Here is a 12286-nt window from a genome sequence, read left to right as displayed (position 1 = left end):
ACTAGTCATCAGTATGACCTACTTATAAACTTCAGAGTAGTACAAATATAATCCTCCCGTTGTGTGCAATCAAACAAGGTTGTATATCAACTGCTATTCTAATAATATTTTATAATTAAATTCTAAACTGCCAGTTACTCTAGTACTTTTTGTTTTTCAAATTCCTGTTTTACAGATATATAACTTGTATATTTTGCGATGAAGATATTTGCAGAACATTAGGAATTCATATTCGTCTAGTGAATAATTCATCCATCTCTTCACAAACAACAGTTTCGAATGAATTCAGTGCCAATCGAGATCCTCTTACATCACAAACACGTAATTCCTCCTCTCCCCTTCCTTTTTCATCTACTACAATTGGTAGTCATCATAATTCCTACAGTCTATTGCATGCGAAACCTTATTTAAATCTACATCCAACATGTAATAATTCATCCCATAGTACTCTACCTCGGCCTCCCAATTTCTCAAGATCTGTTGACGACGCAGAGGCTGATGATTCAGACAATATCTTGTGTAATTGTGGCCATTCAGCTATTCAGTTAACTGTCAAGAAACCAGGCCCAAATCAAGGTTTATAAATGATTGTTGTAATGCTGTCTGTGATCTTGTACTATGTTTATTTAGTTATATTATTTTTATCGTTATTACCAGTATTAGTATTGAAGCTTCTGAATCATTTACTGTGCAATCCTGGTTGCTTTTATTTAAATTTGAATTTAGTTCTCATAACGAAAGGATGTGACTTAGAAAACAACCGAAAACGAGTGAGAACTGTTAACGGTTGTTTCATCCCATTAAGGAACTTCTAATTGGCGTACGCTCGTGCTTTCAGAATCAAGCTTGTCGACGACCATAATATCTTTATACAACTAGTTCGTGTGATTGACTTTGAGTCTTCAATAAATCACGGTCCTCACCATCTTTCATCAGTTACTGCCTGTTTTCCAATTTATTTGACGTTACAGGTCACAGGTTCCTGCTAAGGATTTGATAATTTCATCTCAAAGCTAGTCAACAGTAGTCACACCTGGAATTTTTTCAGGGTGGTAGTTCTTGAGGATTTGTTTATTTTTACTAGATCTAGTAATCGGTTTGCTTGAAGAACTTACGTTTACGGAATTCAACTAACGACACTACTACTTAATTGAATATTCATGACAGGTTTAGTGGTTATAACAGTTCAGCTTTTAACCAAACGATCTCAGGTTCAGGCAGCAATCTATCTACTACGGGTTGAAGAGTCAATTACTTCCATTTCATTTATCCTCTTAGAATCATATTTACTGTCCATTTTAACTGTAGTTAGTATAATCATTCTCTTTTCATCTGGTTCCCTTTTCGGCAAATTCATACTACGTTTAAATGAAACAAAACGCCTTGAAGAGATTCTTGGCTGTATCGAATCCTACGTTTTCTATGACTGACTTACTAATCATTTCCTAAACCATAGTAGTAGTTGTAGGTTACCTGGTTTGTGTAGGGGTGATAACTGCGATCAGTGTTTCATAAATTTGGGTGACATGGCTTAACATCGTTTAAAATTGTGCAGATATATTATCTTTGTTTTCCTGTAGATCTTGGATTCCAATATTATTTTATGCACACCTTTCTACTGTGTCTTTTTAAAACATGTTCTCAATGTTTAGTCTTTCTCATTGTCATTACATTATTTCATTTTCTTTTATAATCCATCTTGTTATTCGCATCTTATGCTAATTTGGTATAGTAACTTGGTCCAACATACATATGTGTCACGTTGATAATGAGTGACCGATCATCGTTATTTTCTTTTGTTAGGTTTCTGTGTAATCTGTTCCACACAAACGTTTAGTTTCTTTTTTTGGTTAGGACCACAGCTCACCGATAGTATTGTTTCATATGTAATATTACTCTATTCACTATTCAGCTTGAAAATTTGTTAACAGGATTTTGTAAGTTTAGTTCTTATTACAAGTCTTTTTATTTTTCAGGTCGTTTGTTTTATCGTTGTTCTGGAGTAGCAGGTAATTCATGTGATTTCTTTTTATGGAAATCTCAAACAAGTTCAATAACTATTGCTCAATCAAGTCCTTTGTATTCTAGTACTTTCGTGTAAGTTGCTTTAATTTTTTATACAAACTGTCTAATCTTCATAAATAAATAAATATATTTGTAATAGCCCAATAAATAGAAAAATTAAATTTTCTGACGTTTCGTGACTCAGTGTAAGCCACTTCTTCAGAGAATAAATAATCAAATCGAAATTAATCTAAGCTAAAATGGTACAAAGGAACAACGCAAGAATAACAATCTACCCAATGCTCAATTTATTCGAAATTATCAAGTCAAACCTTGGTAATGATACTTATCTAGTCTTCAATCTGCTTAACATTATCGTCAGAATTATCATCATTACAGTATCGTTTCCATCATAAAAGCCTCTCCTTCATCTTATGTGTCTACTTGTGAGGGAAACTGCTAAATTATGGCTAGATCTAAATTCATGAGTTTGTCGTTCTAGATGGTTTACTCAGAATATTTGATCGATCAGACCATATGGTTGAGATATGATAATTAAAAAATGTAACGTTTGTGAGGACGATTAAAGTATTCTACATTTCCTCATGTCATGTATGTACAAAATGTTCATGCTGAGGACCGATTTGAATTTTTTTGTTTACTCAGAGGAAAAATAGGATAATCTGAATACTGTACAGAGCATGTCCCTCACGCAATTAAAGTACAGAGTGCTTTTGCAAGATAAACAATGCCCTTGTATCTGCTCTTTGTCTTGATAGATACACTTCAGAATAGTTGAGATGTTCATGTATCTATGTGATTGCTTGCTCTATTGGTAGCGTGAAACATATAGTTATTCTATGTTAACAGTGGCGCTTATTTTGTACATCAACCTACTGGCTTTTTACCACATGATTTAATGGTCGTCGTTAAAAATCAAAACATAAATACCAATGTTCGACACCATTTAGTGTTTCATCATCAATGTCTGTAGTATTGTCCGTGTTCAGTGGTAACATCATCCCCAAGTTCGTTGGTAATTTCAATTACGATAATTACTTCTAAACTCCATTGGACTGAATTGTTTCGATGCCGGCAGATTTATTTGCTGCTACCTCAATTACTGTTATTTATTGGTCGGATTTGTCAAATAACATGGTTTAAGGGTGATTTGTCCAACGAAAACTATGATTTTCTCGATGGTTTCTAAGGCATCTTAGCGCTCAAGACTTTATCGGCTAGGGCTATATTAAAATCAGTCCGCTATCTGTTTGTAGCGACTCGAAAACAATTTTTACCAAACGTTTGTCTTGATTATTCTATTTTGTAATTAGCAACTTAGACAACGGGGAAAACTGTCCTGTCAGTTATCCCTTGTGTTTTTATTTGTATGTGTTCAATAACCGTTCTTTTTCTAATCGTATCTTGTTCATTAGACCATTACGGAATATCATCGACCCATGCTCTCGTCTTGAAAATGTATCTGAGAATGCTAATTGTGTCAGTAGTAGAACATCTGGCTTAGGTTCTTCAGACTCTAATTCACCTTGCGTTATTTGTCGTTGTGGAGAGCCTGCAAAATTGTAAGTATTTAGCTATTGCTTATGTTATATCAGATTAAAATTGTATGATTGAGTGGATTTAGAATTTGTGACTGACCAGCTAATCTGATTTAATTCCCATATTCTGATTACAGTTACTTAGTTATTGAAACAAGGTCTATAATGAAAGAATAGGGGAAACACAGTTCCTATCATTGATATCTGTCTTTTTCCTAATATCTTTAAACTCCATATATTTCCCTTTTCCATTGGAAATTCACTTTCGTATTCAATCACCTGCGAGCACTGGACTATTATAGTAAAGATAAAGCGCTCGTGAAAGTAATTTAATCTGAAGGTGTTGAACAATTTAAGAACTATGGAGATGGCCTTATTTTATCGTGTGAAATTGGAAAGGGTTAATATGATAGGATGATGACCTTTGATTAGTACTTGATAGTAGAAATAGTCTCATTGTTTACTATTTAGATAATGTAACTACCTATAATTACCTAGTTATTTTTGTTGAAAATCAGATAAACAAAGAAATTAGCATTTCCCAGTAATTTTTATAAAATTTCTACTGGCATGCAAATTGAAGACTATCATTATTTTCACATTACAGTTGATGTTGTTTCCATACTTCAGTCATAAGATGGTTCTGAAGTACATTGTACTAGTTTGATGCTAATTGAAGGTATGTGTAATATAACGGACAAATTAAAATTATTTTCCCTCGTCCCACGATATATTGCTATGTCTGCTGACCGAGAATATACTGCTACTATGCCGGATACTCGGTTGGTACCACTATACATAGATTAGATCACGTTATATCGAATACACGATTCATGACCCTAAATTAAAAAATCAGAGTTCAGAGATTATATCACTTATAGAAAAGGATTTCACATATTTCATAGTTTGTAGCCTTATTCCCTGTTTGTTCACGCTCAGTGGCCAATCACACTTACTTGTACTGACCACACATCAGGTTGTTATGATTTTTATGTGGAACACACAAAATCTACTGTTCACCATGTTCATTTCACTGGTATATTACCTAATGTCTTATAAACGAATCTTGATTGGTTTAACATTATACTAGATTGTTCACTATTTATTAGTATTAAAAGTTTATAAACCCTTCCCGACCGTTGTTGCTACCTTGACGTGGTGGTCGGGCTTGCCTATCGTGATGAAGCAACCGAGCTATACTGGCTGGAACAACCGTTCCTCAAGGTCCTACCATGCCAGATAGGTCGGTTGAAGAGCGGTAAGACTAAAAGCAACAAACCCAAGGTCCGAAGGCGAAGTCGTACTGCTGACTGTACAGAGGTGTGACAGCAGTAAGGTGTTTCCCTCGGACAACCAGCATGACAGCGATGCTGCCTTCCCACAAGGAGGGGTGGGGTTAGAAAAGGTCGACCCTAAAAATGCGCACCTCACCTTACCTCACGGATTTCCGTCTCCGGCGGTAAGGCCCTTTGAAGAACGGAGCTAACACGTCAAAAACCTCCCACGAAAAGGCCGTGCGCGACCGGCCTCAAGCAGTTGTCCCTTGGGCACTGCGGTCACGCTCTCAGGTCACTGAGACCGCCTCTAATCCAATTTCCTTTTCAGGTACCTCCAGAAGAACCCTTCCTCGGTGTGGGCAACCGGGAAGTGATAACCGCCCTCATACCTCTAACAGCACCCAAGACCTACGTATTCATAATCAACATTCCTCTTCAATTCCTACTATTCCTCCTACATCGACTTTCCACTCTAAACTTCCTCTTTCGGCTTCCTCCTCAAGTGTCACCATAGCCAACGATTCTAGTGCTCAAAACTCTGTCCCAGGTCTACTGAAACCTCGCTCCAAACTACACATTGGAGCTTTCAACGTACGCATTCTATGTCAAATCGGTGAGCAGGCTTCCTTGGCTAAAACCCTAGAGTCTCTTTCCATTGATGTATGCTGTGTCTCCGAAACACGCATACAGGATTCCAGTGTGGTCATTCACTTGACCTCACCTCGGCAAAACGGAGAGCCAACGAGATACACCCTATGTGTATCTGGTGACCCGATGGCCAGTTCTCGTGGACTGGCAGGTGTAGGCATAACACTAAGTATGAGGGCGGAACAAGCACTGCTAGAGTGGATCCCCGTCAACAGTCGTCTATGTGCTGTTCGGCTAAACGGCTCCGTAAAAACTCGGAAGGATAGGGACACACGTTGTTGCCTTTTCGTCGTTTCTGCCTACGCTCCCACTGACTGCAGCTCAGACGATGTGAAAGATGAATTTTACAGAAAGCTTTCTGAACTTCTTCAGAAAGCTAAACGCTCAGACATAGTACTCATAGGGGGTGACTTTAATGCTCAGATAGGTAGCTTAAACCAAACAGAAAGGCATTTAGGTGGATATTTTAGCATTCCGGCACAGCGAACAGATAATGGTGACCGTCTGCTGCAACTGTGCTCAGACAATCGCTTATTTTTAGCAAACACAAATTTTAAGCATAAGGAGAGACATCGTCTAACGTGGCGACCGCCTGCACCAAGCCAACGATGGACTCAAATAGACCATATTTCCATCAGTCATCGTTGGAGAGGGTCGGTAGAAGATTGTCGCTCATTCTGGAGTACCTGCTTGGACTCCGACCACGCCCTAATACGGGCACGCATCTGCTTGCGCCTCACTGGACGCAAAAAGCCACAGTAAAAAGACCCATTAGAACCGAACTGAGCAGCGAGGAAACCAAAAGTAGGTTTCAGGAACAACTGAGGTCACGATTAGGTAGTTCTGAGAACGAGGTTGACCCAGATGTTGCTTGGAAAGCCATACAAACAGCTGTGGAAACAGCAGTGACATCTATCAGTGATTTAAACCACAGGGTTACAAAGAAGCAATGGATTTCTTCAAAGTCTATCACACTGATGGATTCTCGCAAACTCGTCCCATCAGGTTCTGAACATGATGAAGAGCGACAACAAATCAGATCTAGGTTAAGAAAAAGTCTAAGAAACGACCGTGAGTAGTGGTGGGCAACGAAAGCAAAAGAGATGGAAAAGGCGGCGACTATAGGGAACACAAGACAGCTTTACAGACTAATAAAAGAAACTGGAATTAATAAGTCAAGTGTAAGTGAGATTATATCGGAAAAGACGATACACTCATCTGCTTCCAGTCCAGACGTTTAGAACGATGGGTGGAACATCTCAGAGAACAGTTCAGCTGGCCTTCAGCTACTCTACAACTACCCTCCATTCCCAAACAGTGTAAATGGAACATTGAAGTAGGTCCCCCAACTCTTGCTGAAGTTCAAAAGGCTATAGTTAATCTGAAACGAGGAAGGGCAGCTGATCCAGATGGACTGGCTCCAAAGGTCTTTAAGGATGGTGGTCCAATTTTAGCGATTAGGTTGACTAATATTTTAGCTAAGATCTGGGAGTTAGACGTTATCCCATCTAACTGGTCACAATCATTTATCGTCCCAATATATAAGAAAGAGTCAAAATCATCCTGTGACAACCACAGAGGGATTAGTTTAACTAATATAATATCTAAAATACTAGCCTCGATAATTATCAGACGCCTAACTAAGACTCGTGAACTGCAAACACGAGAGAACCAAGCTGGCTTTAGACCTAGTCGTGGCTGCATCGACCACATATTCACCATTCGTCAGATTCTAGAACACAGGCATACTTATCGGCGTCCGACAATGGTGGTCTTTCTCGACTTAAAAGCAGCATTTGACTCGGTAGACCGCGAGATTCTGTGGCAGTGTCTGTCATTGAAAGGCGTACCCCAGAAGTACATAAACCTTGTAAAGGCTCTTTACTCGAACACTACTAGTCGAGTGAGAGCTTATGGTGAACTGTCATGTGATTTCGTAACCTCAAGTGGTGTACTGCAAGGCTGTCCGCTATCTCCATTTTTGTTCAACTTCATCATAGACATACTGATGGAAATAACTTTCTCGTCGACTGAATTTTCGGGTATTGATCTCCTTCCAGGAGGTCCACTTATCGACTTAGAATACGCAGATGACATAGTTCTGTTTGAAGACGCTGATAAAATGCAGAGTCTTCTGGAAGCACTAAGCAACAATGCCTGAATGTTTTTTGTATGCGCTTCTCTCCCTCGAAATGCAAGTTGTTGCTTCAGGACTGGTCTGCGTTAACACCTGAACTAAGGATAGGGAGTGAAGTAGTAGAACGCGTTGACAACTTCACTTATCTTGGAAGTCTGATCAGCCCTAATGGGTTGGTATCGGACGAAATCTCAGCACGGATTCGAAAAGCTCGATTGGCTTTTGCCAACTTGCGTCACCTATGGCGAAGGCGAGATATCCGTCTATCAATAAAAGGACGAGTATACTGCGCGGCAGTCCGTTCTGTTTTAATTTACGGCAGCGAAACATGGCCATTAAGAGTAGAAGACACTCGTAAGCTATTAGTATTTGACCACAGATGCCTTAGAAATATTGCTGGCGTCTGCTGGGATCACCGGGTAAGTAATAGTGAGGTTAGACGCAGGGTATTAGGGAATGATGGTAAATCAGTTGATGAGGTTGTGAATCTTCATCGACTGAGATGATTGGGCCACGTGTTACGTATGCCTGAATACCGATTACCACGACGTGCAATGCTATCCGGTATTGGAGATGGTTGGAAGAAAGTTAGGGGCGGCCAAAGCAAAACGTGGCATCAGTGCTTGAAGTCACTAACTTCTAGTCTGATCCATGTTGGAAGATGCAGACTATTTGGTTGGGGTCCGCGTGACTATCGTAATCAATGGTTAGAGACTCTTGGTAACATGGCTCAGAATCGATCACAATGGCGTCGGTGTATACACTCCCTGTCTTCCCTTAAACTAAGAGATTAAAATCACTTCACATCTTTCTTTCTACGAACCAATTTTTTCTTCTTGTACTATATCTCTATATGCAATCTTTCTCTTATATATTACTACCTTTGACCTAACCACTGCTATGAATCCGGTGTTCATCTTGTTGTGCTGATGCGGTATGGCAACCTGGACCGATGCACATATGTGCCTGGTCCTACGTTGTAGCTGACTGACTGACTTATAAACCCAATAATCCGGATTGCATTAAAACATAAACTCTTTCGAGTTATCTAACTCGAACACATAGTTTAAGGATGTTCCGAAAACTATAAGAGTATTATGTGTGTTTTCGTTGTTTATTTCAAGGTACTATTAAAACATTAGTCGGAAGCTTAATGTTATATAACATCAAATCTGTGGATCTGTTTTGTTTATTTACTTGTGAGGTTGTATCGTCTTTTTCGTCAGATTTCACTATTACGATGCTTATCACTTTTAATTTCTTCTACACCAAACTAGACTTGTTGTCAATAAACAGTCGTCTAACAAGGGTCGTCATTTTTACGCATGTCCAAACAGTCGTCCTAGTATCGATGGTGGTCCAGCATCTGGATGTAATTTTTTTCAATGGGCAGATCATATTGATACAGCATCAGGACAGTCGGATTCATCAGTATGTGGACTTTCAAGCAGACGATATGCATCTGGATCAAGTACTGAACAAGGACCCAGTTATCATAGAACAGCAGTGAGTGCTGAAACAAACATCTCTGTCGGTCATGTCCCATCATGGCCTCCTCCAGCTTCAAATAATTCAAGAGGCAAGTTGCCTATCTTATCTTTTATTATCAATAATAATGATAATTGTAAATGGAACTTAATACTTAACCAATAACGTAACCAATGTGTAATTTCCATCTAATTTCTTCCCTTTTACTAGGTGCAATTTCTAGGAATAAAAATCGTGACTTTAAAGATCGTAGTTTATCTGCATCATCCACTGTAACTAGATGTTGTGGGTTGTGCCGACAACCTGGTCATACACGTAACCGTTGTCCTCATTCAACAACATGAATCTTTACTATTCCTTACAAAAAAATGGATATTTATTCCTTATATTTATTTATAACACTGTATATACATTCTCCAATTTTATTGATGATAAGAATTAGATAATTAATTAATTTTATATTGGCGTAAACCGAATTATTTGTTAATTAACCTCAGTTCAGTTCATTAATTCGCAAACTATTTTCTACACTTTTTTCTCATCATTTGTAAATAAAATAAAATTGAAGCGTTTTTGTTTGGTTTTCTTAATGATAATGACATTTTTAAAAGGTTCCAACATTCAACGTTATTCGAATCAGTTTTGGAAGGAAACAGACAATGATGTATAGAATTCACTAAATATTTGAATTTAGGAATATTATTGTTACATTGGATTCAGTGTGCATGGAATATTGATAATTTCGTATTAAAATTAACATAATACTTCGTTGAAATAAGATTTACACTTTAGAGTTACAATTATTCAACTTTTTATTTCATAATGTCTAGACATTCATTCTCATCTAATTCTTTGAGGTGACCGGACTGATATTTACGTTACAGGACTAATTCAACACAAACTCATCAGAAGATGGGTTCACTGATCAATCGACATATACTAAAAAACCAAGGTTGTCATTTAATTACAAAATAATAAACGGCAGTGGCGTGATTATTAGTTATTTGTCAAACGACGAAATAACTCGTCAAAAACAAATGTTACAAAGCAATCACTGATTCTTTACATCTGCCTGTTGTTTCATGAAAATGACCAACTCTGTCTTCACTATCTCATCAGTTTTCTACAGTGTCATTTGCATCAATGTTTACACCATATTCATAGCGGTCTCAGTCTATGTTCTTTAACAATCTTAAACTTATTTGAAGAATAACGTTTAAACAGTCCTAGTTGCTCTTATCAATGTATTATAGAGTGCAAGCTGTATTATCAAGTTTAGATTTCATCTCGCTATTAGAAGTAGATAGCTATTTGTTGCGTCAAAACTATTTTACTGTGTTCCTATTATACCTGTGCTGCAATTAAGTTTTTTTCTACCTCGTTGCCAAAGTTTTGCATGGCGTAATTTCTAAAAGCCTAATTTTTGACCAATAGATTATTATTCCTGTGAAAAAAACAGATCTTTTCGTACTATACGTATAACTTGATCCACTGAGTAAAAAAGAGAGTCACATGACATACTGAATAATTTATCCCTCTATTGGATTTTAGAGTACAGTCTTTAATTACAGAGGTCCAGTTCTCGAATTATGCTATAAAATATTCACTATAAATTTATGTTTCATTGGTCAGTCAGTCAGCTACAACGTAAGACCAGGCATATATGTACGTCGGTCCAAGTTACCACACCTCATTAGCACAACAAGATGAACACCAAATTTATAGAAGTAGTCACTTCAATGGTGGTAATATACAAAAGAAAGATTGAGTATAAGGATATAGTACAGAAAGAAAGAAGTAGTTCGTAAAAAGAAATATAAAGCGACTTTAATCTCACGGTTTAAGGCAGGACAAAGAGTGTATACACCGATGCCATTGGGATCGATTCTGAGCCGTGTCACCAAGAGTCTCCAACCATTGGTTACGATAGTCACGCGAACCCCTAACCAAGTAGTCTGCATCTCCCAGCATGGGTCAGACTAGAAGTTAGCGACTTCAAGGACTGGTGCCACGTTTTGGTTTGGCAGCCCATAACTTCCTTCCAACCGTCTTCGACACTAATGAGCATTGTACCACCTTGACTGACACATTGAATGTGGCCTTAAGAGCTATATTGCAGGTGGGAACCATTTTCAGATGAAAGTATTTCTCTCAAGTAGATCGAATCTTACTCAGACAATGTATAGTACAATTGGAAGAGAACTGCTATCAATTTGCTTGGCAATAAAGCATTGCCGACATATGGTAGAGGGTACGATTTTCGCTGTGTGTATAAATCATAAACCTCTTACGAAAACACTAATCGACAAACAAGATCACTGTTCTCGGAGGCAAATTCAACAAATAGAACTTATTGGTTTACATCCAGTATACGATATACTAAAGGCAATGAGAACAAAGCAGCTGATAGGCTATCTAGAACAATGGTAAACGCACTCATTCCACCTAGAATCGATTTTCACAACCTGGCGGCGTTTCAGAAGACGAAGACCCGATAACACAACTGCTTTAGCATTCGAAGAAGTTCAGTTCGGCAATGTAAAAGTAATCTGTGACATGTCGATAAGCCGACTATTTATCCCGATGCAGTCACGATGAAGGATCTCCAAAATTATACATAATATGTCTCACTCAGTAATAAAAGCCATAGTCAAGCTAATCGGAGAACGCTTCGTATGAGTAAACATATTCGTAACTAGACATGAGCGTTCATGAAGGGCCAAAAAGTCAGTCCCTTGTCATACCAAATCTGCAGTGGGGTCCTTCCGTCATACCGACACTAGATTCGATCGTATAATACACATCAATATGGTGGGACCACTGCCAATTTCGAATGCCTTCTACTACATTTTTACACATTGATAAATTCACGAGATGAGCTGTAGCGGACAATAAACGACATGTCGGCCGAGACCATAGCCAAAACCCTAGTTGAGAGTTGGATCTCTTGTTCTATTACGACTGATAGAGGAGCTCAATTCGAAAGTCACTTCTCATATCAGCCCTCAGAATTCAAAGTATTCGCACGACAACCTACCATCCGATGGCGAATGGCATAGTTGAGCGACTGAATGGGTAATTAGAAACTTCTTTGACGACTATACTTGTTAACGATAACATGGCCAGTAAGCTTCCTCTGAATATGTTGGGTTCAACAACGATCAAACAGGACA

General features: G+C 38.2%; 1 protein-coding gene across 1 annotated transcript in view; it reads left to right on the top strand.

Annotated features, from left to right (window-relative positions):
• Positions 1 to 9687, top strand: part of TOP3A (DNA topoisomerase 3-alpha) — a 39467-nt gene extending 29780 nt beyond the window's left edge. Inside the window, exons 19-23 of the mRNA XM_051219469.1 lie at positions 176 to 576; positions 1977 to 2097; positions 3441 to 3587; positions 8903 to 9204; positions 9324 to 9687. Coding sequence (XP_051065663.1) covers positions 176 to 576; positions 1977 to 2097; positions 3441 to 3587; positions 8903 to 9204; positions 9324 to 9457 — 1105 coding nt within the window. The 3' untranslated portion in view covers positions 9458 to 9687. The remainder of the gene's footprint in view (positions 1 to 175; positions 577 to 1976; positions 2098 to 3440; positions 3588 to 8902; positions 9205 to 9323) is intronic.
• Positions 9688 to 12286: the final 2599 nt, after the last annotated feature.

Source organism: Schistosoma haematobium, chromosome 6 (genome assembly GCF_000699445.3).
Source record: "Schistosoma haematobium chromosome 6, whole genome shotgun sequence".
NCBI lineage: Eukaryota > Metazoa > Platyhelminthes > Trematoda > Strigeidida > Schistosomatidae > Schistosoma > Schistosoma haematobium.
Note: the sequence above shows the minus strand (reverse complement) of the source record. Positions and strands in the feature narration are given on the sequence as shown.